At 48.1% G+C, this 27,786-nt stretch overlaps 1 protein-coding gene across 2 annotated transcripts in view; it reads left to right on the top strand.

The window, feature by feature from the left end:
* The window catches only part of LOC124049355 (matrix metalloproteinase-16-like), a 56,725-nt gene that overhangs the window by 15,036 nt on the left and 13,903 nt on the right, over nucleotides 1-27,786 (top strand). Inside the window, exons 2-7 of one of the 2 annotated variants that reach the window (XM_046370882.1) lie at nucleotides 2-150; nucleotides 1,445-1,459; nucleotides 2,296-2,418; nucleotides 6,403-6,707; nucleotides 20,780-20,941; nucleotides 25,025-25,242. In XM_046370882.1, coding sequence (XP_046226838.1) covers nucleotides 2-150; nucleotides 1,445-1,459; nucleotides 2,296-2,418; nucleotides 6,403-6,707; nucleotides 20,780-20,941; nucleotides 25,025-25,242 — 972 coding nt within the window. The remainder of the gene's footprint in view (nucleotide 1; nucleotides 151-1,444; nucleotides 1,460-2,295; nucleotides 2,419-6,402; nucleotides 6,708-20,779; nucleotides 20,942-25,024; nucleotides 25,243-27,786) is intronic. The other variant, XM_046370883.1, reaches the window with a different exon arrangement.

Below are 27,786 nucleotides of genomic sequence, written 5' to 3'. Positions count from 1 at the left end.
GGCATGGCTCCAGAGGTATGGTTACCTGCCCGCTGCAGACCCCAGAATGTCAGTGCTGCGTTCGGCTCGAGTCATGCAGTCCGCTATCGCTGCCATGCAGCGCCGCTACGGTCTCAATGTCACAGGGACTCTGGACAGCAACACTATAGAGTGAGTCACCCTCCTTAAAAATCCTTCTCAGGGTTGGCGAGTTCATGATGTGTGGCTGGTTTTTTCTTCATAAAAATTTGAACAGAAGGGAAGTTGAGGCACACAGAACATGCAAAGAAGCAGCAATGTTTAATTTAGCAGCGTAAGTGTTCGGTTCTTTTATTAGCCCACACATAACTGTGCTTAGTTATCATGACACCAAAAATATCAAACGGTCGATGAGGCTTTAGTTCATCCTGTTTTGCATTCTGAATGCGAGCACAATCGTTTTGCCAGACACAGAGTTACCCTGACGTGGATTAAGTGGGCCATTTTAATTTGATCAAAGTGCCTTTTACAGCAAGTACACCTCAGTTGTCAGATCAAAGGCTGCCAAAAGTCAAAGTATTAATACTCAATGGAAGAAGAGGAAGACTGGGGGGCAGCGTTTGTTTGCCCCTCACGCGATCAGTCAAGGCCTTGAAGAGGCACATTCAGATCATACTGTTGATGGTGGTATGAGTTCCATGTGGCTGTCGACAAATCCGTCAGCAATACACAGTCTGTGGTTACAGCTCTATGTTGCATGGTAGTGAGTGCTGTGTGCTTTCACATGTTTCCTGTAAAAACGGTCAGGTAGGGACGGACTTGTCCCAGGTATCGACTGGTCTTTACAGCAACAGCAACAGCATTAGTGCTAAACGTGCATCAGGTCCCCCACACCAGCCGACGAAAGGCCGATGCCCAATGGAAGCCGGTGTGATGAGGGATAACACGGTACTGAGGTGGTTTTCCTGCTGGGGCCGAGTCAGCTAACAGGACTGCTAACATTAGCTGGGTGGCTAACCGAGCTAACTGTCTAAAAGCTGCTGCAACAATCAGGAAAACCATCAGGAAACAACCTCAGTACTGGATTCGTATTCCCGTCGTCACGCTGGCCTCAGTTCACGCTGACGTAGGAACACTTATTTGTTTTACAGGAAGAGAACGTGATGATAAAAAATGATGGGACAATAATAATGGGACAGCATTCCCATGGATGTGATCTACAAGGGTTAAAAAGGCATTTTTCATTTCAGCTTGACGTGAACCAGACATCCATTTACCAGCAGATGTCTACAACCGGTGTTCACTGACATTTGTCCACACCAAACACTGAAATACCATCCACGCTACAAGTAGCACTGAGCTCAAATTGTCCACTGAACTGTAACGATGTGGAGGCCGGTGGTGTGAATGCAGATTAACAGCAGTGAAATGTGATGAGCTAACAGTGTGCCTGTTTTCTCTCCTCTGCTTCTCTTTGTTGACGTAGGGATGACACGATAAGGTGAGGCATCTTCTCTGTCTGATGCGTGAATGAATACGAACTTTTGGTCAGTGCTTGTGACAAAGTGTGGTGCATTCGTGCGTCATCATATGTGTGTTTTATGTTCCCTGTTCATCAGTGTGAAGGACTTTGATGGATCAGAATTTGTGGTCCTCGTGGGGGTGTAACCAAATCCATTTTCTAAATTAAACTTTGCGTGAATTAACTCTAAAAATAAAAATAAAAATAAAAACATAAAAAACTATTTTCTTTAGGTGCAGCAAAAAGCCTGAAAAGTTCGATGCGGATGGGATGTGACAGAAGGTTTGTAATTTCCAAGCAGCCACTGAATGCACCATGAAAAGCTCAGTCAGGCGACAGAAGCAGGCAGCTGTTTACTGTCTGACAAAACTTTATGAGACGAGAAGGGAGTCCGATCTGAGAGTCCTTTTTAAACAGCTCATCAGTGTGAGTCAAGTTCATAGCGAACATATTGATTATTGTCCCTGTATTCGGCATTTTCTGATTATTAGTACAGATGAGGGTTTATTTTTTAATGAACTGATTTTAGAAATGTGTGCTGATGCAGCGTCCTCCACTCAGTGGCCCACAGTGTAACGGAAGCGTGAACTATCTGATGCTGAAACACTCTGTTCCATCACTGGTTTTTCTGTATTCTGAGTGACAGTAACAGTTAACAGTGTTACTGCAGTAACAGTTAGACCCTCGACTGGACACCGTGGATGTTTGCAGTGTGGCTTCGGCCTCAGTTTCAGAGCCGTTACACCCCCACGTCGTCGTACCCACATGCCAAATGATCAGCGCTGACTGGTGGCCTGCTCTCGGCTTCCCTGCAGGTGGATGAAGAAGCCCAGGTGTGGCGTTCCTGACCAGATAGGAGGTGCAACCAAATTCAACGTCAGAAAACGGCGGTATGCCCTCACGGGACAGAAGTGGCACCACAAACATATCACATACAGGTGGGTGGTTTCAAATTTTCAAGCATTTTTATGATAACTGGACTGTCCCTCCAGCCTGACACGACCAGAAAATTCCCCCCACGCACACACAGGTTGTCAAGAAGAGGCTTTTGTCGACGTCCACTCAACGAGATTAACCCAGCGTGGGCCTGGTACTGCTATCTGCACACACAAACAGGGCTTCAGGACTTAACCACAGTCACTGCCCTCCTCATTAACATGTACATTCCTTCCAGAGAGACAGAAAAAGAAACGTCATCCATATTTGCATTTTTGCTTTTGGGTAAAACTTCTGACTGTATACGCCCTCGTCTGTAAGCGTCCATAGCGTTGCCGCTTGTGGGGCAAAGAAGCGACAGAAGAATAAATATTTGTGCAGAGAGGTGAAAGCAGAGTTCAGTAAGTCCAAAGTCAAACTGCAGCCGTTACACACAACCCGGTCGGTGTTGTCCAAGCCTCCTCAGCTGAAACATGCAGCACAAATTGGAAAAGAGTGTACATGTAGGAGCTGTTCATGCACCACAGATCCCGCCACCGATTCCACAATACACAGGAACATTTCTGACATCCTGCTGAATAATAATGTATAGGACAACATGGTGCAGTTATGTAATATGCCTCAGTTGCTTTCGTGAGGTCGGTAGCCCACATTCTGTAATATTCTATACATGCTGTCACTTACTCCCACCTCCATGTTTCATAGGATAATCCTTATGAAGTCGACGGCGTGTTTTATTTTTTCCCAGAGGACAAATGTGTAAATCTTAAAGCAGTATTACGTGCTGAATGTAACACGGTGGATCAGTGACCTGCAACTGACGCGGCGCCGCATGTCGCTGATGGCAGATTCACGTCTGTGCGATTCCCCGGCATTCGTTTCACGAGTGTTTGGTTCATCTGTGACAGTGCAGATGTGAAGAGAAGAAAATGAGCCGCACTGATGAAGAGTGGAGTAGCAGATGAGCAGAAGTGAGGGATGGAGGGATGGAGGAGAAGCAGCTGCAGGGGAGGGGGAGGAGAGGAGGAAAACCCAGTGGAAAGCAGAAGGTGCTCTCTGACAGATTAGGGTTATGTAATAGGATGGGAGCATTTTGAGAGTGTGTGTGTGTGTGTGTGTGCGTGAGTGTGACTGTGTGGTGGTAGATGGATGTGTGCTGAACCTCCAGTCAATAGTCAGATGTGCCTGCAGCTGCTCCTTTTAACTCGAATGGGTGCAGTGGAGGCAGAGCACGAAGCATCCGAGTGTCATCCAAAGTTTATTCATTCAAGTTCCTAAAAACTTTGTCACGAAGCTCAGCTATTAGGCTGTTCTATGAGTAGTCTTCAAATGAATTATCAGTGCCAATATTTCTGATCGACCCGTATCAGTTTCAACCTACCTGTCTTAGCCCCGCCCACTCAGAGTATCTGCCTTCATTAGTATGAATTGAAATCCATAATGATGTCAGGATACTAAACTAGAGTGAGTGTGAGTGAGTCCGTGTGCTCGGCCTCGGACTGATACCTGATCCCGGTATCCGAATCGGCCATTTTCCTGCCGGGGGGCGAGGCTGGTTAAGGTGCGACTGTAGAACTGCAGCGTTGTGACTGAAGTCAGTATTTCCCGCTCGTCTCTGTTCCTTCAGCTGAAAGGTCCAAATATAAGCGTTTAAAAAAAGATGGTGGCATTTGGAAAGCATAACAAATGCATGGCCGCCCTGTGTGTGCGCTGCCTTCCATGTCGCCACATACACTACTTGCTCCGGGGAGGCACTAATTAGCTTTGGCATCCCCACTGTTCTCCCTGTGTGCAGGTAACATTATAGCACGAGATGCATCCGGAGCCATTATCGCCTCGCAACATGGAGTTTCATATTTACAGAGCAGGCTGGGATCCTTTCATTTGTCGTTTTTTTCCACCTCCTCCCTGCATGTGTTTGTCTCTCTATCCCCACACACGCTGAGATGTTCAGGAGCGTCTTTTTCTTCCTCAAGAGGCCCCAGTTGTTGGTGAGGCCTTTTATTGTGACCGCAGACTGAGCGGGAAAAGGACACGTATTCATGGAGGACCCTCGAGGGGCTCCACAGCTCCTCTGTGGGTCACCTGACATTGATTTGAAATCAGGATTATTTTCTTGTTTGTCAGCCCCTGAGCTCCCACACGCTCTCTCTGTTCTCCAGGCACTTAAAGAAACAAAAGAGACATTTCGTCTTGGCTCCATAAATGCCCTCAATCAGGCTGTTCGCTCAACACACACACACACACACACACACACACACACACACACACACATCAGCGCACTCTCACCGACGTTTGAGATTATTTCTCCGAGCGTTTACACATCACACTTACTGCCAGACGTCTGACCACAGCTTTCAGGCATTCATCATCAAGACAAATCTGATCACGATCAACAACAAGCCATCAAAATGGGGCTGTTGATGCTGTTAGCTCGCGGCTCTGGTGGATCTGACAAGTCCTCGTGACCAACAGAGTGGACGCCATCGCTGAGAATGACTTAGTCAGGCAAAATGTAACCCAAACTGTGAGAGTGTGGAGGCCTGGACAAGAACAGCGAAGGGATGGACGAGGTCTTCCCCTAAACCAACAAATAAAGCTGTAAAAACACGACTACCAGACCTTCATCCTCAAAACAGAAAAAGAGCACAAAGTGAGGAGCGAAATTCAGAGAGAAACTTTTCTCCTCAATCAGCTGATCAGGAAGAGAAAAACATCAGCTGCTCTCAGAGTCGAGGGCGACTGGCTGTTTGCTCCTGCCTCACTTTGTTTTTGTAAACCTGTCTTTATTACAGTCCACCTTTTTACTGCACCTGTGTGTGTGTGTGTGTGTGTGTGTGTGTGCGTGTGTGCGTGTGCGTCTGCAGGGCTCAGATCTGTCAAAACACATTCATTTAGATGAAAAGTGAAAATATTTCCTAAACTCTTGAGAGCATTAATTAAAGCAAACAAACACCTTTGCTAAAGTGAAAGTCAGCTGTCAGGCCAGCGAGATACCGAAGCACTCGGTGGTTTAGTGTCAGCATTTTAAACATTTTAAAGCAGCAGCACAAAATATTCCTGGAAAATGATGACAGCTAAGCAGACGCTGTGCCAGAGGCTGCACAAAGGAAACGGGGTGGGTGGGTGAGACAGAAGGGGATTCCTGAAGTCTTATTTACAGACGTGGCATGAACACAACCTGACCATCTTCCCCTTCACTGCAGAGAAGACAGAGTATTACAAGTCAGATGATCCAAACTCCATCGATCTGTCTGTCCCGAGAGAGAGAAGCCAGACTTTAGTAGAGCGTGACGCTTCTGGAGCGAGTAAAGTGGAGTCAGGTTTTTCTGATTGCCCAAATCAGACTGGGGCTCTCAGCAGGCAGTGGGCTGTTGATAATCCTTAATTAGAAAATAAATTCCAGTGGCAGGAAATCGTCCCGTCCTTTTCCACACCTGCAGCAGCTCAGAGCCGGCAGGGGAGGACTCAGCTGTTTTCTCTCACAAATCGCTCCATTTAGCTCTCTGTCGGAGATGAGGATGAGCGTGAAATGGCAGCATGCGGGGAGAACAGCGATAGTTTTTTCTGGGTTTTTTTTTTTGTGGCGTGTTGCGGTCGTGTAGATTGACGTGCGGTCGCCTCCTGCGTTTGCAGTGCTGCTAGCCGAGCTGACTGCATTGTTTTCCCTCCCACCGTATCTCACGCTTCAGAAGAGTCTGAGGCTGTTTGCTTTGGCTGATTAGATTCTAATCTTTCATTTTTCCTCTGTGCGGACATCCAGCATGTGTGTTTGATTTACGAAACGCTCGGAAAACCCAGGAGTCTTATCAGACCAATTCACCATAGATTTGCTCATCCTGTCAGTTGAAGGAGAAAACCTCCCGATCGGAGGCTTACTGGGCCGTGATGATAACACCAAATTATCTGGTTGTGTGAAATGTTTACAAAAGCTTCTAGCGTTTTCACAGTCTATTTTGTCCGTCCTGTGTGTCGTATCTCTGCAGCATAAAGAACGTGACACCCAAAGTGGGTGCCGAGGAGACCCACGATGCCATTCGGCGAGCCTTCGACGTTTGGCAGAACGTGACGCCGCTGCGCTTTGAGGCTGTGCCCTACAGCGAGCTGGAGAGGACCAAGAAGGACGTGGACATCACCATCATCTTCGCCTCAGGTTTCCATGGCGACAGCTCGCCCTTTGACGGCGAGGGAGGCTTCCTGGCGCACGCCTACTTTCCAGGGCCGGGAATAGGAGGCGACACACACTTTGACTCTGATGAGCCGTGGACGCTGGGCAACCCCAACCATGACGGTAAGCCTTCATTAGTGTCCTTATGATGGCGTCAGGGATTAGAGAAGTCAGTCAGCTGACTCACCTGGACCGATATGGTCGCTGGCAGAAATGAAGGCTCACATGATACGTTTCAGAACGTAAATCATTGCAGCGCAACGTTACGACGTGTTACGAAGTTAACTGGTTTTCAGACGACTGAATGTGAACCCAGAGCATTTACACGAGTGGTTCAGTGGCAGAACGCCAAAACCATGGCAGCATCACGACACACAAGTTCTCCACATTGTCTCACTAAACCACATCTGCTGTGCCTGCTGGTCCCTGGTTCTGCTGGTCCGAGAGCTGCAGATTTCTGGCCTGCACTGGTGCGATGAAAGTCCGATCTGCTGAGGCTAGCTCAGTCTTCCCTCTCGTGGAAAACATCTGAGCCTGCTCGCAGATATCTCCCTCGGTGCTCCGCAGTAATCACATCACCCCGCGGTCCACTGCGACCTCGAGCTCGCGCCCTTGCTGAGCACTTGCCCTCGGAGCTTCACAGCTTGTCGGGCTGCATGTAGGCCTTAAGCAGCATCTGTCTGTCATGCTATTGTGTGGGTTGCATGTTGAACAGCTGTGTTGCTGTGTGTGTGTGTGTGTGTGTCTGTGCTATCAGTAGCAGCCAGCAGCCGTTCGACCTCTGAACCCTGCGCAGCCTTCAGTGTGGTGATGGAAAGAAGAAGCAGAAGAAAGAAAGAAAGGTAACTCAAGTGAAGGGAAACATAGCAAATAAAATCCAAGCAAGCAGTGAAAGTTAAATGGATCTTCAGTTGATGTTCCTGGCTGAATGCTTGTCACAGCAGGGCAACAGATTTGTCCCTCAGACTTTGTTATTTGAATTACTCGGTAAATGCGAGCCGAGGCTGCCCTGTCGTCCACTGAGACGACTCGAGAGGAGTCACGACTGCGACTGAGTCACGAGTCAAAACGAGTCAAAAGACGACCGAGCGAGAGACAAGGAGACGCTTCTGAGGCAGTGAGGAAAGAGGAGGAGTTACCAGAAGGAGGGCAGGCGCGATAACGGAGAGAGAAGGAGAAGATAAGACAGAATGGCAGAGTACCTCTAGACAAATATTGGAGGTTCAAGAGCTCGCAAGAGAGAGACGTGGAGGGAACGACGGGGAAGGCAGCGCGGCGGCGAGAAGTAAAGAAAACATCTGAAGAGGAAAGGGGAGAGAGGAGAGCAGAGGAGATGAGTGGGAGCTGTTGAGCTCTGTGTGTCGGAGATAGAACTGAGGAAGTTGCTGTCGAAGACTGAATTTTAAGCAGGAGCGGCGAGGCTTTTAGCGGGCTTAGATGATATGTGGTGAAGAGCCGTATTCAACGATCCAATCGCTCCTGCAGGTTAAATAACACAACCGACGCGATAACAATAATCACAAGTGAACTGCGGGCCCCGCCTGCCGCTCTGCTCATCCGCTCAAACGTATTTAAACACACGTGAGTGCGCATCCGCTCTGAGCGCGCTCACGCTGTCATCATCGGGAAGAAGACGCAGACGCCGCTGAAGGCCGTGATTCACTCCCCACCAACAGACACTCTCTGCCCCTCAATGCAATATTAAAACGGCGCTGCTGCGGCTGTGAAAACATCCCATAATGCATGCGGTTCCATTACGTGCTCTCCAGCTGGCTTTCCTGCCAAATATGAGCACGCAGAGGCTGAATCCCGTCTGCTCGCCGTGGCGGGGGGTTGCTCTTAGTCCTGCGTGATGACTAGCGTTACCCACAGCCTGTACTATGTGCTGAGATATTGAATATATTCAGATTTTACAATACTTATGCCAAAGAAATACTACAGATATGAAGTACTCTGTATTCCAGCCAGACTGTTTCATTGTCTTGGCTCGATAGCAACACCTCTGAGGCTGTGTGTAGATTTTGGCAGGCGAAAACTGAAAAAAAAGAAAAAAAAAACAGCTGAGATTAAAGCGCTGTAAGTATTACTAATGTTACTACTAATAATTAAACAGTGTCAGTATGTATGCTTGTGCCAGGATATTCAGCAGCTTAATATGTCATGACACAACCTCTTGTGATGTGATAGCAGTACTCTGACTGCAGCGTTTCAGAGGCAGCACGGCTTTCTTTGAACGCTTTTATATCTCTTTGGCATTGAGAAGTGTGTGTGTGTGTGTGTGTGTGTGTGTGTGTGAGTGTACTCGCTGTAAAACTGAAAGCTTACATTACAGGTTTGATTCCAGCTGTGTAAAAGCCTGACCCTCACTACTAAACAACTTCAAACACTTGGTGCTGCATCTCCCTGAGTCCTCAGTAATTCACCAGCAGAGCGTGAAGTCAGACAGGCAGACAGACAGACAGGCAGGCAGACAGACAGACAGGCAGGCAGGCAGGCAGGCGGAGCTTGTTTGCCCTGTAGTTCAGTGTGCCTGAACAGAGGAGGTTAACACACTCGTCATCCCGTTGGCTGATTGAGCTGAAAACAACTGGTTCTTCCAGATATTTGTTTCCTGTCAGTTGAAAGGCTCCCCGAGATCTCCACAATACATTATCATAACCAAAACAAGCCTGCAGATGTTCGCTTTAACCGAGACCTCGTCTCACAGTCCCTGCCAGCACAGGTAGATGATTCCATTTCTTTCAAGCACAGCTGGATTTGTAATCCATCTCTCACCCCCCCACTTCGCTCTTCCTGCATCAACAGCTGGGAATGATGCAATTTCAGCACGTGATGTCTGTGTGTCGGTGCTTTGTCTCTGTCTTTTCCCTGTGTCATGCGCGTGCACACACACACACACACTGTTGTGGAGAAGGATCCCATGTGAACCACTGGCGGCATCACGACATACATGTTACCGTGGTAGTTTTGTATGTTATGATGCACACTGGAGGATTAACCTGCATGGAGGTAAACACTTCTATACACGGGTTAAAGACACACACACACACACACACACACACACTCGTTTGTCTGCACCTTCGCTCGACTGCAGCTCAGGCATTTGAGGACGGAGGATTAAGTAAAAGTTTTATTCATTTTCAGCACGCGCAGCAGAATGAGAGTCTTAGGATTAGCTAATAGCATTTTAAGACAGACTTGGATATACGAAACACAGCGGCTGCTTTCCACACGTCTGCGATTTCATTCTTTCATCATATAGAAGAGCAAACTGAAAAGTGCAGATAATCACACCAGTCCTGACAGATTCTCCAGGTGTAGATGGCAGACAGGTAGCGCCTGTTCGGATGAGAACTGCTCAGGGCTCCCAGCCTCCTGGTTCACTTCCTGTTTGTTCTGCTCTGTGAATGTGATCAGAAGTGTTTTTCCTGCTGGCTGCTTTAATGTAACGGCGAAGCAGAGACCTTCCTCGCTCGCAGCAGATGAAGAAGATGAGGAAACTGGAGGTGTGCATGTCAGTCTGCTTCACACATGTCAAAGCTCCTCTGCGCAGCGCAACACACCTGAAGAGAGTTCAGGGTTCGACGCCCGCCGATTCATCATTTCCTCCCTCCTTCCCTCTTGTTCACTGCAGAGTGTGTGTTTGCAGTCGACAGGAAGGATTTGTTTCAGCAACGTTTAAATGAACAAAGACTTTACTACGGTGGATTAGAAAACTGCTTCTGGCACGAGGAAATTGTTTGTGGGTTTTATTCCATCGTCATCAAACTGTTGCTGACAAAGTGGAGCATCTCATCATCTCACGCTGATGAGAGGAGTAAAGTGGCCGTGGGAAAACGGGAAGCGGCGCTCGACAGGTGCGTCGATACTGTGAGCACGATGCTGCGACACTGAGCGCCATCCCAGGTGATCTGTGAGCTGTTTGATTCGTGTCCTCGCCGCAGGCTGACAACAGCACGGTCACGTAAAGCTGTCGCCACCTGATCAGCTCCTCGTCTTTGTTTCTCAGCGTCTCCTTTTTCTCTCTTGCCTTTGAACTACCTAAGAAATGAAATATTAAGAAGGAGGCTCGCAGCTCTTTTTCACCAGCAGGACGATGCACAGCGAGGGATTCGTCCACTGTCCTCACCGAGAGGACGACAGAAGCATCCAGCGTCCCCACGTTCCCAGACTGCTCGGCTGTGGAGTCTGATGGATGAACAGCTGTGAGAGATCAATAAATGGAGGGATGGATGGATGGCAGGATGAACTAAAGACACAACAGGCTGCGATGGGGAAGGCCAGACGTTCAGCAGGAAATTCATACAGCGAGAGCAAGAGGATGAAATACGACTGGATGAAACATCGCAACAAAGTGTTTGAGCAAAGGTGGCGTCGGGATGGGGAGCCGCAGGGCAGACAGGAGGGGATTGTGGAGGGATTTAGTGTGAACACAGGATAAGGCAGGAAAAACATAAAAGCTGGAGATCGAGACGATTAGATGGTCTTTTCATCAGAGCTCGACGTGTCACGGCTGCTTTCGAGAGGGAGCACATTTGCAGGAAGTCTTTTTTTTATTAGTGTTTTTATTTATTTTATTTTATTTTATCTTTATTTTTTTGACATTTTGCAATTTCTGTGCAACAAAGAGGCAAACAAGCAGGAGCTCATCTGTGTTTTATCGCAAGGTCATCTTTGTGGGCTGTTTTTCTTTCTTTTTCTCTCTCTTAAAGCAGCACACGGCGGAACAGAAAACACAGTTTGTGTCCTGACGTTCAGGCGCGCTGAGGCTGACTGGATTTTACAAAAACAACAACAAAACAAAACAAAACAAAAACCAACTCGGCACCAGAAAAACAACGTGCCGTCTCGCCCCAGGGTGACTTATAAGGCCTGGTATGCCTGCCGGGACCGAGGAGTGAAAACTATGCAGCATAACACAGCGAGCTCGACCTACACACAGGAAATGAGGGATTCCAGAGCTTTATTGTTTCCCCCAAAATGAGCCAGAGAGGTTAGAAAAACACACGTTGACCAGGAGGGAAAATCTGTGCTTCCAGAGAGCTGCTGGGCCACTCGGTAACAGAGCGATGATTGGCTGAGGGAGGGGACGTCGGGACGGGCTGGACACTGATTGATGGCCGCAGAGCGCCGATCGACACGCCGGTTTTTCATTGACGTCCGATCCAGTGGCTTCCGTTCAGAGCGGCTGTCGTTTTGTCTTTACGGCGAGACAAACGAAGAGAGATGGATCTTCGGGCCTCGTGGCGGTGGGCGGCGCAGACATCGTTAACATGGATGAGGAAACTGAGGGGGAAAATCCGTCATGGTAGAGCAAGTGGAGCACAGGAGAGCAGAGAGGCGGGGCAGCAGAGGAGCATATGGTGTCCTTGCAGGTTTATTTTTAGGCTGCAGCTCCTACTGGGTGACGAGGAGGAAGCAGCCGACCATCTTTTCCACCATCTTTTCTCTGCCGTTCGTCGCGCTCGCCCCGTCCGCTGGGTTCAGCGGGTTTAGTCGGCGTGACGTGTGATGTGTTTCCAAAGCATCTTCAGAGAAAAGCTGCGGCTGACAGTTCGTCTGCAGCAAAGTGAAAGAAGGAAACGCCGGAGCCCACTTTATGTGACGATAATTCCTGCTTGCTGTCCCTTTTCTCGGCAGCGCTCAGTGATATGTTTAACAGCCAGCGCTAACCCAGAGCGAGGACTCATTTCTTTTGGCTGTCCAGACGTTTAAATTATGGTGCATGTGTTTGGAAAGAATGTTTTTAGGAAGTGAAGTTTGTCCGGAGGGGGAGGCCCGTCTGCTGTCGGACCGCAGTCCATTCAGTCCTGGTCTTTTTTTAGGTTTCTTATCAGGTCAGCTAGTCTGCCGCCGCACGCTGTTTGGCCGAGCTTTATCATGTTGACAGGCAGCTCCTCTCTGTGTTATTAACAGGACAAGGCTTGGTAATGTCACAAGGCAGAATCAGATTATTTTGTTTAAGTTACTGGCCTCCCGTCCCGCAGCTGAAGTGGGAGCTTCAGTCTGAACACTTCAGCTGAAATCTGCATACATTTACTTTGGTTTTTGTCTCAGCATCTTCGTTGGTAAGGCTCGATCTCAGCCCGTTGAACCCAATGCGAAGTTGGTCAGATGTAAGCTGATGTAAAGTGATGCGGTTCGAGCCCTGCAGTCCACAGCTACATGAAAGATGAAGATTAAAATCTGATGTTTCATGTTCTTTCGCTCAATGGGAGGTACCACAGAAAAGGTAAATAATTCCTCGTTCTCTCAAGGTTGTTTGGCTTCTCTGAAAACCTCCCTTCGATAAAGATCATAAATTTTCGCGTGTCCTTCTGTCTCTATCTTTGTCCCTCCACCTCCCCTCGACTCTCCATCGCTCAGAGAAAACAAATGGGGAGAATCAGACGCTTTTTCCCACCGCAGGAGCAGATCTTTGTCTCTTACTGGAAGCATGCGAGTCCAGCTGGAGCTGAAGAGACAGCAGGGACAGAACTGATGGTTCAGTTACTGTACGACCACACACACACACACGCACACGCACACACACCTTGTAGGCAGTTTATCTCAAGGATGCAGTAGGACAGTTGACGTTACATGATGTAACACCATGATATGATTCAGTGAAATGCAATAGATCAGAAGAGGAGAACACAAAATCGAGTGGAGGAACATAATGTACGCACTCGATGCAGTACCACAGCACATACATGTTGTGCACTTTGTGTATGTGTGACACATGGCTGCACACACAGCTCAGTGCGTTCTGTGCCCTGGGCCTCGTCTGTCAGGCGGCATAGAGGCAGTCTTCACCTGTGATGGGCGGCTGAATAAAGCCCTCTGTTTTTAATTTAAAAAGAAGGAGATTGTCTGAAGAAGACGTGACTGTTGAACATCTGCTGAGGATAAAGCAGCGCAGAGATGCAAATACAACATTATCCTCCAGCCGCATGCAGTTTTAAATGAAGACGGTGTAGAAGTAATCCACCGAATCTCTTCGTTTGTGTGTCAGACCTCTGAGTTCACCACACTCAGCACCTTTGATACCCGTGTTTGTTGTGCTGGGTTACATAACCGTCTTCAGTTAACTCCCAGCCACTTGAAAGAAATGAAAGCGTCGCTTTCACACTTCCACATAGAAAATGAAATTAAGAGAAGGAAAGCAGAGATATCATCGCCATGCGTTCCTGCCCACCAGGCTGCCTCCAGAAATAGACGGCCGCCCACCGGCAGCGGCATCATCCTCCACGTGGGCGGTAGCACTGTCTTCCACCCACACACACACTCACACACACTCACACAATGCACGTGGGGAGACTTGGCCCCCCACCAGCCAGTCAGATGCTCTCATAACCTGGTACCCATAATCCTCAGCAAACGGAAAGTGTAAACAGCCGTGATTGCTTCGTCTCCCTCTGAGAACACACACATTTTATCACCGCTGAAGGAGCATCACGTGCGTCTTCGCTGATGTGTGATACGTTATATAGACAAAAGTATGGGGACGAAGGCCATCTTGTTCCTCTGAGATCGTACTCAGCTGGTAAACCCTGTCACCAGACGAATGTTTTAAAAGTTCCATTAAAAAATGTCTGTCTGGTACAAGCTGAGGAAGTTTCCTCCAGCGTTTCATTGGCGAAGTGGACACAGCTGTAGGAGTGCGTGCCAGCTCGTGAAACACGCACGTGCACACACACACACACACACACACACCACTGCTTGCAAATGCATTATTAATGATTAATGATCACAATGAAAACATACACACATCCCCGTCTCACTCACAGGTGCTGCACAGAGATAAACATGACAGGAATAAAGGATGTCCTTTCCTTCAGCAGCATTTTTTTTATCTCCTCTCTGCTGGTTTATTTACCTCCAGTCCACAGGAGCCGTCAGTATTTGGATCCTTGGCAACGTTCTGCACAAGAGTTTCGGTCTCTGTAAATAAATAATTACTCCAGTGCACATATGTTGCTCCCATCGGCCCGGATTTCGTTCTCTGACGAGCTTGTGAGAATTAAGTTTAATAGATTCAACAGCACAAGCGTTGCTCAACCGGAGTCAACAGCCCGGAGCGATGGGGAGCACAGAGGGGGAGGAGGGTGAGGAGAGCAGGAGGAACAACATCCTGTAGCTCGGTGGTGCTGATACCAACACTCGTTAGCAGTGCGGCTAACCACGCTAACAGTGTGCGGATCGAAGTTTCCACACAAAAAGTCAAAGCAAGTCATGACTTTGAGGTGACTTTCCAAGCTGATGATTCTGCCATCACATCAGATGTTCTCCACACCGACGTTCTGAAGGTTTTTTCACTTCCTGTCTCCGACGGCTGAGCTTTGTGCCTTTGTGTCGTTTTTAGGAGCTTGAATGAAACTTTTCGTGTCATTCAAACGTTGAACTTCCGAACTAAGCGATGACAAAGTCTCCACTGACCGCACTCAGCGGATGTGTTGGCTAATGTCAGCTAACTGCAGACATCATCAGTGTGTTGACTGACTGTGTGACTTTATTCTTCTTGTGTCCTAATTGCCCCATGGCTGAATCGAATGAATTAAATGCCTGTGAATTGTTGTGAACACATCATCTTTTGATCACAAACTGCGACCAGAAAGGAATGAGTTTTTCTGTCCAACCTGGATGTATAAATTCCTGGAACACGTGAAAAGCTCGGTGTTTACACAAGTTGATTTGCTGCTCGCTTGTGTGTTTCTGTTTTGTGCTGTGAGGGTCTGCTGGCAGCGGAGACGGCGTGAATGCAGCCATTGTGCTTTGGCTGCGTCCTTCACAATGGTCACTCCGTCCTGTCGGGCACGCGGCTCCGGTCTGACAGCCAGCAGAGCTGTGTGAGCCCAGGGCCCTTTGAGCCAGGCACTGAACCACTGGGCTGAGATCCTCTGGCAGCTTGTCAGCACGGCGCTCCTCTCATTGACTCACACTCTGCTTCCTCTGGACTCCCTGCTTTTCCTTCTCACTTCACATATCTGCAGCTTCCTCCAGGGTCAAGGTTGTTCTGATTCCTGACGACATACCGGCTCAGAGTCAGTACTCTGAACTTCACCTCGGCGAGCAGATAACAGTTGATTTCCTTTTTCCTTTCCTTGCTCTCTGCTGTGGAGCTCTCAGCCAGCATCAGCGACAGTAAAATCAAACCACCAGCTTAGCTTCAGCTTCTTATTTAGTCACCGAGGTTCTGCGTGGATTTTATCGTTCCTGTAGAAGAAGATTGTGTTTGCTCTGTACACTGCATGTGCTTCATGAACTTCAGATATTTTAACTGTCTCTCATGATTCCCAGGCGGGAGTACACGAGTCGCGTTAGAGCTCAAGTAATTAGAACAACAAAAGAGTAGAAACTCAGTCAGTTTGCTTCCTGATGCTCATTCCAGTCACTATGCAGTACCAGTGCATTAAAAAATACACACGCACACATATACACAATATAGACACAGGTATTGGGTCACCTGACCAACAGGGACTTTAATGGCGTCTCATTGTAAACACTCAGACAGCTTTGCAGCTCTACCAGCTTCCACTCTTCTGTGAAGGCTTTCCACAACATGTTGGAGTGTTTCTGTGGGAATTTGTGCCCATTCATGCAGTAGAGCATTTGTGAGGTCACACACTGATGTTGGACCAAAAGGCCTGGCTCACAATCTCCGTTCCAGTTCATCCCAAAGGTGTTGGATGGGGTTGAGGTCAGGGCTCTGTGTGGGCCAGTCAAGTTCTTCCACACCAAACTCATCCAACCATGTCTTTATGGAGCTTTGCTTTGTGCACTGGGGCACAGTCATGCTGGAATAGAAAAGGGCCTTCAACAAACTGTTGCCACAAAGTTGGAAGCATAGCATTGTCCAAAATGTCTTGGTGTACTGAAGCATTAAGATTTCCCTCCACTGGAAGTCAGAGGCCAAGAACAAACCCTGACCTGGATCCAGTAAAGTTTTCACTGGAAACTTTGGAAAGTTAATTTTTGATCTTGAATTTTAGACTGTATCAGAAACTTTTCCAATGCTGGTGTTTACTGCCTGAACACGCCAACATGTTGCAGCTGTGAGGGCATGAAAACCAGTCAGCTAGCAAAGTCTGAGCAGTTAGCTGGAAGTCATGAATAAACATCCAGACCTCAAAGTCAAAGTTGTACAAACGAAAACTTGAGTAAACCGACATAAACATTAACATTCTTAAAACCTTTTGTACTCTTACATTATTTATTTTACATTAGTTTGTTACTGAATGCCATCCAGTTTAATATCAGCTCAGACGATTTTGGTTGAAGAGGAAAAGTTCTTCCAGCAGGACAAAAAGTTTATGATCCTGTAAATTGCATTTAACACCTTTTTGCCTTTCTTTCTCGATAAGATTTCTTCCGAGCCCGTCCCAGAAAGTGCAGCGTCAGCCACTCGGGGGCTCGTGGGAGCTGAACAATGTGAAACATTTGAGATCCTGGGGGGACAAAGAGAGAGCTTGTGCTCACTTTGACTCGGAGAGCAAAACAGCAGCAATGAGATAACAGCAGTAACAGTCACAGCAGTGTTTTCTAAAGAAAGGGTGGAGGAGCTGGACCTCCATTGTGCAGCCGGCCGAGCCAGGGTCGTCATGGCCTTGTTTGTGAGCTTTCGCTGGTTCAAGATGTTGATGCGGCGTCACAGGGGGTTGCTGCGACAGCCTCCCTGACTGGGGAGACAAAATTAGTCCCTTGACAGAGCAGGTAATTTTTCTTCACTGGAACAAAAACAAGAGCGATAGTGAACATCCGAAAGCTCCGGGAGAACTTGTATAGGAAGCCAACAAGTACACAGCCTGCTGGTTGTAGCTGACGTCAGTGTGATTGATCTGCAGGCGCTTGGTTAAACAGTGAGGAAGCAGAGAGGACTACAGGCCCCTGGAGACCTGCGCTGGCAACCTGAGCTATTACTGCAGTTGAACAGCGGCGTCCAGGGCCTCGTGTCTGATCTGTGGGCCAGTGTGTGTTTATCTGTGTGTTTATGTGTCAAACCCAGTATTCCCGTGTCACGTGTGCCCTCAGCCAGCATTGACGGCGGCGGCGGCGGCGTGTGCAGGCAGCCGGTATTTTATGGAGAAAGAGCCCAGGTTGACGCTTCTGGTTTCTAATCACCATCCCTGTTTACTTTACTGCAGCCCTGTGGGGAAAGACGGAGAGAGCTACGTCTGATCATAAATCTCCAGTGACTCTCCTCCCCCACCTCTTCCACTCTATCTTCTCTCCCTTATTTTTCTGTTTTCCCTCCAGGGCTACACCGTCTCATTAGCAGCCACCTTCACCTATCCTTAAGAGAGTGTCGGCGAGGCCGCGGGCCGCCTCTGTGATCACTGCCCACTTAAGGTGCAAATTTTGTGCTTTGTGACTCGAAATGTGGCTTTTATGCTTTAAATAGTCGACGGGATTTTATGCTAAATTCTTGGTCAAACCAGCGGATGACACACACAGAAGAGAAACTGTTGTTATCACACAAGCCCTGCAGAGCTTTGTGATGCTCTGCTGCCGCTGCGTTCTTCCTCTGCATCCTCTGGCTGTGTTTTCCGCTTTAGGGCTGAGCGGCTGACAGGAGGTTGATGTTACAAATGCCAGTGTCAAAGGTCACAGTTGTATAATTTATCATTTACATCTTTTGTGGAACATGGCAGCAAGATAAGAACCCGAGCCTTATCGTTTTCCTCGCCGCCTCAGTTTCTCCCCCTTCTCGTTATCATCTTGTTGTTTTTTCCCTTCTTTTCCTCACATATCCATCACTCGCAACAACCCCTCCCCTCAGCGTTCCTCACCTTTCTCATCTCTGTTCTCATCTCCTTTGAATCCGTCTCCCTCTCATCTCTTCCTCCCCACCTTAACCTTAACTTGCTGTCACCTCGCTTCTCTTTCATCCTTCGCCGTCTGCCTTCGTGCCCTTGTCACCTCCGTCCACTCCCTCGCTGTCCCCCTGCGTGGGCTAAGTGTACCTTCCAGCTGATAATTAGCCAGGCAGTATAAACTGCCTCGGCTTTGTTGGCGGCCCCGTGGCTGACGGGACGTCCCCGTCCGCCCGTTTGTGACTTACACAAACAGCCGACGCAAAGCGACAACGCTGACCTCAGACGTCCCGAGGAGACGGAGAGACACGTCAAGACTGAGGGATGGAGCAGGACGGAGATGGAAAAGGACAAGACAGTCGTTTACTCACACAGCTGATGTGACCTGAGCATCTGGAGCATCAGGACAGCGATGTACTGCAAACGATTTAAAAGCATGTACTTCAGCACCAGATACTGCAGTTTTACAGAATGATGAGATGAATTCAGTGAATGAAGTGGCTCCTCCTAAAGGTTTAAACATTCAGTGTGAAATTTCTGCCACCAGAAAGCAAAAGTAAGCAACCGATGCCCTGATGTTTCAACCAAAATGTAAGATTAGCCGACTCAGGAAACACTCACAAGCGCACGTGAATGAAGTAAAAGTAAACAAGCAATGTAACAGAAAGTCTGAAAACGTGGCTGATCGTTACAGCCCCACATTCGCTGGGCGAACACAGTCACGTGACTTCATGCTTCACAGACACATTAACAGTTGCTTGTTTTGTACAAAGCAGCCACCAAGACGGAGAGAAAACCGACCGCCTGCCACAGACCGTGGTCACATGTGTGTACAGCAACTTCCCTCCGTCTGCGCCACAATTAATTCTGCAATATTTCAGTGTTTAAAACTGCTTAATTGGGCACTTTTGCTCCTGTGCCCCCACTGCAGTCAGAGGAAACGACCTGAGGAGGAGTCCTCAGCTGCAGAGGAGGGAAGTGATTCCTGCATCACTGAGCCATTTGTCTCCTCTATTTATCTCCTTTCTCTCCCCTCCGCCTCTCTTTATTTGCGGTAAACTCGATCTCCAAACACTTGTTCTGGATTACAAGCTTGCATAAATTTTGACTCACTTTCTCCAGCTTTTACAAGCCGTCTGCTTTCACTGGAAGAACTTGGCTCAGCGATGGAGCTTTTTCAGCAAAAGAAATCCCTGATAAAAACGCAGTCTGTCTGTCCTTCTTCACCCGTTGTGGATTGGAGGGCTTTAAATCAACCATATAAAGACTCGCTGACATTTATACAGTCAAATATTCATCACCAGGTTCCAATTAAGCCATTTCTCTGTAGTGGTCCGCTCTGTAAATTGTTAAGCGTTGTAGTGTACCTGCTGAGGACTGATCTGAATGCTGATGCTTTATTAATGTGACAGATTTGCAGCAGATAAGTGCCTCGCCGAAGTCGGGAACACGATGAATAAGTGATGCGCTTCTCCACTGCCGTTCAGCCTCTCGGTGTGATCAGAAAGAAGGAAAAGGTAAAAGTGAAGGGAGATGGCAGCAGCGAGGTCCTGGGCAAAACATGTTACTCAAAAAGCCAACTTTTTAACCAATATTTAGTGTGTTTGAGTTTGTGTTTTTAAAGCCAGCTTGTCCTAGCATTTTATTTACGAGAAAATGTAAAAGTCTTTCCTTTCAAGTAACTGATTTTGAGGCATCAGAGGTCTCAGAGGCTTCCCACAGGCAGCACTATTATGATACTGTTATAAATTACACACTGGACATGGCAGTCCATTGTACACCAATGAGTTCGCCAACAATGATGAGGACTTTCTTTCTGGGTTGGATTTGACACCCTGGCAGACGATCAGAGAGCAGGCTGAGGAGGAGGAGGAGCAGCAGTTTTTGTCGTTGCTTTGGTTGCCAGTGATGAGGAGGAACTTGAGTGGGGCGCCGAGGGGCAGCTTTAAATCCCAAATATCCACATCTAATACAGTTGGGATCGGGTCGGGGCTTGGCTGTCGGCCACACGGGGGTTTCTGAGTCAAAAGGTCAACCCAGCGTAGTTATCGGCTTACCACGGCTCGACACTAATTACAGAGTGCGGGCGGGGTACGTATGAATGTGTTTCTGTGTGTCCCGTCAGTGGCTGCTCGCTACATAATCCACTCATGAGGTGCATAAGCAGAGGATTATCTGTGCTCAAACACACACATTTGAGTACTTATGATGCACATTATTGTCTGACTCTGGACCCACCCGTAAACTTTTCCTCTCTTGGTGCAACATTTTCAAACCGTGGTTTTATTTTGAAGGGTCGACGCAGCCAAACCCGAGCGGCGCCGACATGTCAGAGCCATGAAATGCCGTGAATGCTTTTCGCTGTCGAGCACAGCACTGACAGACTGTCCTCCCTCCCTCTAGGTAACGATTTGTTCCTGGTGGCGGTCCACGAGCTCGGCCACGCGCTGGGCCTCGAACACTCCAACGACCCCACGGCCATCATGGCTCCTTTCTACCAGTACATGGACACCGACAACTTCAAGCTGCCCATGGACGACCTGCTGGGCATCCAGAAGATTTACGGTAAGGCCTCCTGGATTCGTTTAGAGTTTCATACATGCTGTTACGCTGAGGTTGAGTTTGTTTTTTACAGTTATTTTAGACTTCACCTCAGTTTGACAGGTAAAGGAACAGTTCACCCAAAAAATGAAAACGCAGTCATAGACTGGGTGAGGAGAGATCATGGCTGCAGTTTAATTTTTTGTGTTAACTGTTCTTTTATGCAAAGAACCCAGTTGTTGGGGAGTGACGTGTCATCGCTCGCTGCTGTCGAGGCTGTAAACCCGCCACGCTCAGCTGTCACATGATTGCACGACTGCACACACACACACACACACACAAAAGAAGCTGACATCTGCTTACATGGCTGGGCCACGTCCCTCCGGGAGTGACAGACCTGGGCGAGCAATCAAATCTCTCCTCATCCCTCATGTTGAACTCCTCTCCTCCTCCTCCTGCTCGTCCTCCTCCTCCTCCTCGTCCTGCTCGTTCCACTTCCCCCTTCTGCTCGTCCTCCTCCTCCTCCTGCTTGTCCTCCTCCTCGTCCCCCTCCTGCTTGTTGTCCCACTCCTGCTTGTCCTCCTCCTCCTCGTCCCCCTCCTGCTCGTCGTCCCACTCTTACTCGTCCTCCTCGTCCCCCTCCTGCTTGTTGTCCCACTCCTGCTTGTCCTCCTCCTCCTCGTCCCCCTCCTGCTTGTTGTCCCACTCCTGCTTGTCCTCCTCCTCCTGCTTGTCCTCCTCCTCCCCCTCCTACTTGTCCTCCTCCTCCCCCTCCTACTCGTCCTCCTCCTCCTGCTTATCCTCCTCCCTCTCCTCCCCCTCCTCCTCCTCGTCCCCCTCCTCCCTGCTGTAGCAGGAGTTGAAGGGCAGAACGGCTCCTCTTCCTCAACAGGGATGCTCGATGTTGGGGCTGAAAGGTCACGTTTAGAAGGAGGCGGCGTTTAGGTTGAACAGAGAAAAACGTGAATAACTTTCCAGAGAGGAAGGGAGGTGTGGGGAGATGTGAAGGGGAGGTGTAGGTGTAGAAGGAGCTGAAGAGTGTGGCTGTAAATTGCGAGGGGACTTGAGGAGTCTGATTTGCAGTCAGTGGGAGCCAAGCTGGATCACACTTTGAATTGTGGGTAGAAAAGGTCTGACGGGGGAAGGATGAGCCTGATGTGGAGGATCGATTTGAGTTTTAGACATCGAGCTGCTGTTCCTGCTGCTTACCTCAGTGACGAGGTGCGAGCTGAGGATCGTCTGCAGTCCTGTTTCTAATCATTTCTCTGAACAGCTTGAGCCTCTCTGGATATTTAATGGTTTACCAGCTGATGAAAAGTTTTAGCAGCCTGCCTGTAATTCTAAACAATAACGACAAATCACACACAAAACACATTAAAGTGGAATTGGTTGGTTTTAATCCCCCATGGACAAATCGCTGAGCTTTGAACATAATGACTTCCCGCTCTTTTGAAGTGAACAGCCCGTTTCCTGTTTGCACATGGAGCGCAGGAAAGAAAGCCATCACGTTACTGTGAAAAACAATCAGTCATAACTGCACTGAACTTCCTCCCAGCACTTTAAAGGGCGTTTGAGTAAAGGGTCAGACAGATATTGAAGTGCATTGTGGGAATTGTGGGATCCAGAACAACATGAGGGATTTAAGGTTTGGGTTCCCCCTGACGTCATGGAATATCAATGCTAAATTTTTGGATCACCTTTGTCCTCGTCCCACCCAACTTGTGGGAGTCTCACAAGTTGGGTGGGACGAGGACGGGAGGGAAGACGTCAGCCGTTAGTCTTGAAGGTCAGCCAGAGCAGAAACGCTGCGTGGTAGAGCAGCTCCATTTCTCGGTCTGTATTCATGTTTTCAGTTGGATGCTGATAGAAACTTCAAAGCCTTGTGGTCCTCTTTAATTCTTCCAGTCCAGACTGTTTGTTTCCATGCATGCTGCATTAACACCGACAAGGATGCAGATTTTCACTGGAGCCAATCAACGCAGCAGCTGAGTTCGCTGATGAGACTCCTGCTCTGTGGCTTATAGTGAGCTAATCAGTCAACTGGACTGGACGACTGGTCGAGCACCTGGGACCACCTGAAGACTGGGAATAAATGTAGAGTTCAACTGAAAATCTGTGACATGTTTGATTGCGTTTACCACAATGTTGTGTGTGGTTGGGTTCAGTCACGGACGATTAACTGGTCGACCGATTAATTTGTCTGATTAGCTGGCATTCCGGTGTCTGTGGGCACATCTGAAGGCGGCCTCCTCGGTGTGGCTGCTGTGGAGCGACGTTAGCGATGTTAGCATGATGACAGCTCCAGCTTTGTGCTGTAACTGTAAACGCCTTCAGTCACCATCAGTTTTCTGAATGTTAACATGTTCTTGAATTTCCCTCGGGATCAATAAAGTATCTATCTATCTCTATCATGTTTCTAATATCCTAAGTGACAGCAGATCTAATCTAAAACCACTGCAGGCTAGCAGGGTCTGATAAGAACACCCACCCCTCCAAGTACATGGTGCATTTAAGTACACCTTGTGAACTCAGAGATCGTCACTCGAATGTCACGAGAGGTGTTGTACGTTTTGAATCACATCTGTTGTTACGTTCTGTTCCTTTGCTGCATTCTTGTACAACAGGTCCCCGTGTACCTCTGAAACAATATTCAGATTGTTTTACTGCGTTTTGCTGGTTCACTCTAATGTAATAATGAATAAAATAATGCAGTTGTACTTCACTTAAACACCAGAAATCTACAGCGTATCCTGGTGTGTTTTTCTGTTTCAGTAATGATTTATATCTCCAGCTAAGATAACCATTTACTTTAGATTTTAATGTGCATAAAGTAATGAGATCGTGCGTGACTTTTCTTTGTTTTGAAGACTCTGGTATGCACCAACCATCAGCCGCCTGCTCTCCGTGTCCATCCGGCTGCATGTCCTCCCACTGCTTACATAACTGCAGAGTGCTTCAGCTCTGCTAATCTCAGATGAATTTCAGGGGATTTGATTCAGTCTGGGGGGATAGACTCTCTGGTGCAGATCTCAGATCAGTTCTGCAGGCTGGGAGATGTCTAGCAGAGCCGAGTTAACTCTTAATCCTCCGATCGGCTGCTGTGTCGACGACTTTTCTGGTTTGCCTTGGCCTCATTTCTTTGTTTCATTGCTCACTATGGACGCACTCCTGGCTGCTCATTCGCGTCTTTAATCCGCTTTTCATTCACCGCCATTTGTCGAGCCCCTGAATCACTCACACGTAACTTCTGAGTGTTTTCCACTGCTTTTGAGGTTCATGTCGTTGATGTGCGAGGCCTTAACATGTTGGTTCTTGGAGGACGAGGAGGAGCTTGCCGGTCACATCTATTTCTGCCTCTGCTGGCCTCGGTCAGCACATGGGAACTCATATTGTGGTTCTCACAGGTCCACGCTGTCTTATTCATGCGTCGTCATGTGCTCAATTATTCATACACTCAACCCACACGTGTGACGTCCTCCTACCTGCCGTCTCCTCTTCGTCCCTCGCTGTCTCTGATCACCGTGAGGGTATCTTAACAGTCTGTACTGTCCTCCCTCATGCTTTGTATCGTCTTTTTGTTGTCTTGTTTTTCAGTCTTCACTTCTTTCCTCCTCCTCCTTTGTCATCCGTCCCATTTTCAGGCAACAAAGTTTAGCTTTAAGATCTTTAAATGTTGCCTTTATCAGATCCACTCTGAGCCTGAAATTCAGACATTTGAAATATGGAGTCTGAGTTATTTTCTGCTTGGCCTGAAAAGTTTTTGAATGAATAATTAAACATTTTGGTTGTCATGCTAATTTGTTCCCACTTTCTTGTCTGGTTAGTAAATATTAAACTAAAGAAGCAACCGCCAACAGCCAGCTAGCTTAGCTTAGCCCACGTGTCCAAAAATAACACACTCCTCCTACCAGCAAAGCTTATCTAGTGAACACAATCCGTCCGTTTGTTTAATCCAAACCAAAGTGAATTATTTTGTTGCGGTGCGTTTACAGCTGTTTGTTGCTCTAAGCGTTGCTGTTTGTTGTTGTTCGTTTGGGTCAGATTGCACCTCCTGCTCTCAAACGCAGTCCAGACATGACTGATCCTCGTCTTTCTGTCTTCCTCCAGGGCCTCCTGATAAGATTCCCCAGCCCACCAAGCCTTTGCCGACGGCGCCGCCTCCCCGCTCCCATCCTCCTTCAGACCCTCGCAAGCCAGACAGGCAGACACGACCTCCGAGGCTGCCGCCGGGAGACAGACCGTCCCACCCCAACACGAAGCCCAACATCTGCGATGGAGGCTTCAACACCCTGGCCATACTGAGGAGAGAGATGTTTGTCTTCAAGGTAAGTGAAAAACAAACCCGCGGCATGTTCACATTTTGTTTGTTTTGAGGAGTCGTTTTGAACCCCGGGGTTGTTTCAGCCCAGTGCAGCAGGCCAAACAAACTGGTGAGGCCTCGATGGAAGAGTTGCTTCATACCAACAGAATTTCTGGGTGATTTAATGGGCTCGTGCGTCGCTCTGAATGACTCTCTCGGTTCAGAGCGATGAAAATGGCCTGTAGGGTTGAAAACACCCTGCAGAGAGAAGGCGCTCGGGTGGGTGGCAGATTTTCTGCTAATCTGCTCCACGTTGCATACGTGCACCAAACGGATCACACGGATGTAACATGAATGATTTGGCTGAGTTTTCCAAAGGTCCGACCTGTGGAGACAAGTTTGACGCTGCGGTCGTAGCGTGAAGAAATACGGTGGATTCTTCCTTGATTATCTTACAGCCAGACTCTGTGTATTTTATGGCCTAATTAAAGGAGTTACTATGTCTGAACTGGACTCTTTCCAGGTTGCTTGGGGCCACTTGAATCGGGACAAAATGGATATTGTGTTCAGAAGGAAGCACGGTTTTCCTTTCTCCCGACGAACTCGGCCTGGTTTTCATTCGAGTGCGAGAAGGGAAAAAAAAAACACACGTCCATTAATGCATCTTTATCCTCGGTCTAAGCTTGTGAGCACAAGACCTTGGCAACGCGCAGTAAGGAATTGAGAAAAACCTTGAGGCAACACAAACTGTCCTGTGTTCTCCACAGAAAGGAGAAAGAGAGTCTCTGATGCTTTCTGTGAGTGAGGCTGTGTTTTTCTGCGGATATAAATAGATAGTGTTCAATGGTTAAATAAGAGGCTTGTGGAGCCAGGGGAAAAACCCTTTCTGCCCTCTGTGCCACCCCTCTCCGACTGCGTTCTTTAAGCCTGAAGAGCGCCAGGACCTGTGAAGGTATTAAACCTGGAGCTGATGACCATAATATCAGCTAGTTACAACAGACCAAATACAGCCCAGCCTCGTCCGCACGGCGCTCTCAGGACAGCAGCCCGGTGTGGAGGATCATGGGATTTCTGCAGAGCTCAGAGTCGCCGTGGAGACAAAAGGGACCCTCGGAAAACATTTCTTTATGTCTCCACGCTGGCGTCAGCCGAGGCCCGAGGCGTCGTGTTTTCTGGTTATTTCCATTCCTTTCTCATGTATGTGATATCTCAGGAACGTTTGAGGGAATTTCTTCAAACCGGGCGCAAACGTCCACTCGGACTCAAAGATGACGATGATTAGACTGATTATAACTTGGAGGTCAAAGGTCACTGTGAGCCCACAAAACTGCATGTGGAGAAGCTCAGTCACTGCAGACATTATAGAATTCTACCTAAGAACTTGGAGGCTGGTGGATGTTCCTCTGTTTTTAAAAGTGCAGCGGAGTGATTTGCTGCAGCGCACGGCCGTAAATCGCCGGCGTTCACGGCATCAGGGCCGCCGGTAACATCGAGAGACTCACGATGATTTGCTCCCTCGTTTGCATAATCCAGCCAGTGAATCAAACGCGTTCAGTAAAGTAAAATCAATAAGCGATCGCAGGCCTGACTTGGCCTCTGCGAGCGTGTTTCGCAGGAGGAGCAGGTGGTCCTCATATTTCTTCATTCTCAGCGAGTGTTGTGCCAGTTTTCCCTGAGAAGACTGAGGTTTCGTGTTCGTGCTTTCTTTTCTCCTGGTAGAGGCGAGGCTGCCCAACGGTTGATCTGGAATCATGATTTTGTGCTACTCCATACTTTGATATATTTGTTTTAGTGCTCGCCAAGGTCTGCGTATTGGACTGCAGGCTGGTTAAAACGACGGCTGACCGAACAGGAATGATTCACAGCTTGTGCTTACTTCTTATTTCAGACTTATTTGTGGTTTTTTTCCTCTCATTCCTGTCATTTAAGGCTGATTTTGTGGTTTGGTTTTTTTCCTTTTTTCATTATGTGAGTGATTGTCTGCTCGGTTACTTCTTGCCATACGAACCTTTTGCCAGTCTTCACAGGCCACGCTTGATTGTCTTGGAAGAGCCGAGTCAAGTGATTGCCAGGTGATTATAGCAGAGATCCCAGCGGTCCACAGGTGGTCCAGCAACGTGAAGGAGACGATTTGTAACGCCGGCTTTGTGCTACAGGATCTTTGAGCGTAAAACCCGAGCCGTCCTGCCTGTTGTTGGTTCCTTTGTGGTGGAAGCTTCATAAACTTGAGCAGAAAGTGTTTCAGGTGAACTTTCTGTTAAACTGGACACCATCTGCCATCAGGAACTTCAGTTTGGATTGTTGGTACTGCTGGCAGGAAGGCCACAGCTAGAAGTGGGTAAAACCAGAAATATGTGCATAAAATATTGTGGTTCGGTTTATTAGGTTGGTTTTTTGGACAACATCGTTAGGGTTATTATTTCAAACTGAGGAAAGCTTCTTTAAGAGCAGCGGCAGACCTTACGCAACTGCTTCTTTTATGAGCTGAGTAATAACGTGACCTCTTTAACTTCAGTGATAACAGTGCAGGAGTAATAAGGTAAAAAATAAAAGAAAAGTCTATTGGTTT

Source organism: Scatophagus argus, chromosome 18 (assembly GCF_020382885.2).
Source record: "Scatophagus argus isolate fScaArg1 chromosome 18, fScaArg1.pri, whole genome shotgun sequence".
Lineage (NCBI taxonomy): Eukaryota > Metazoa > Chordata > Actinopteri > Scatophagidae > Scatophagus > Scatophagus argus.
The sequence above is the reverse complement of the archived record's forward strand: the minus strand, read 5'-3'. Positions and strand labels throughout refer to the sequence as shown.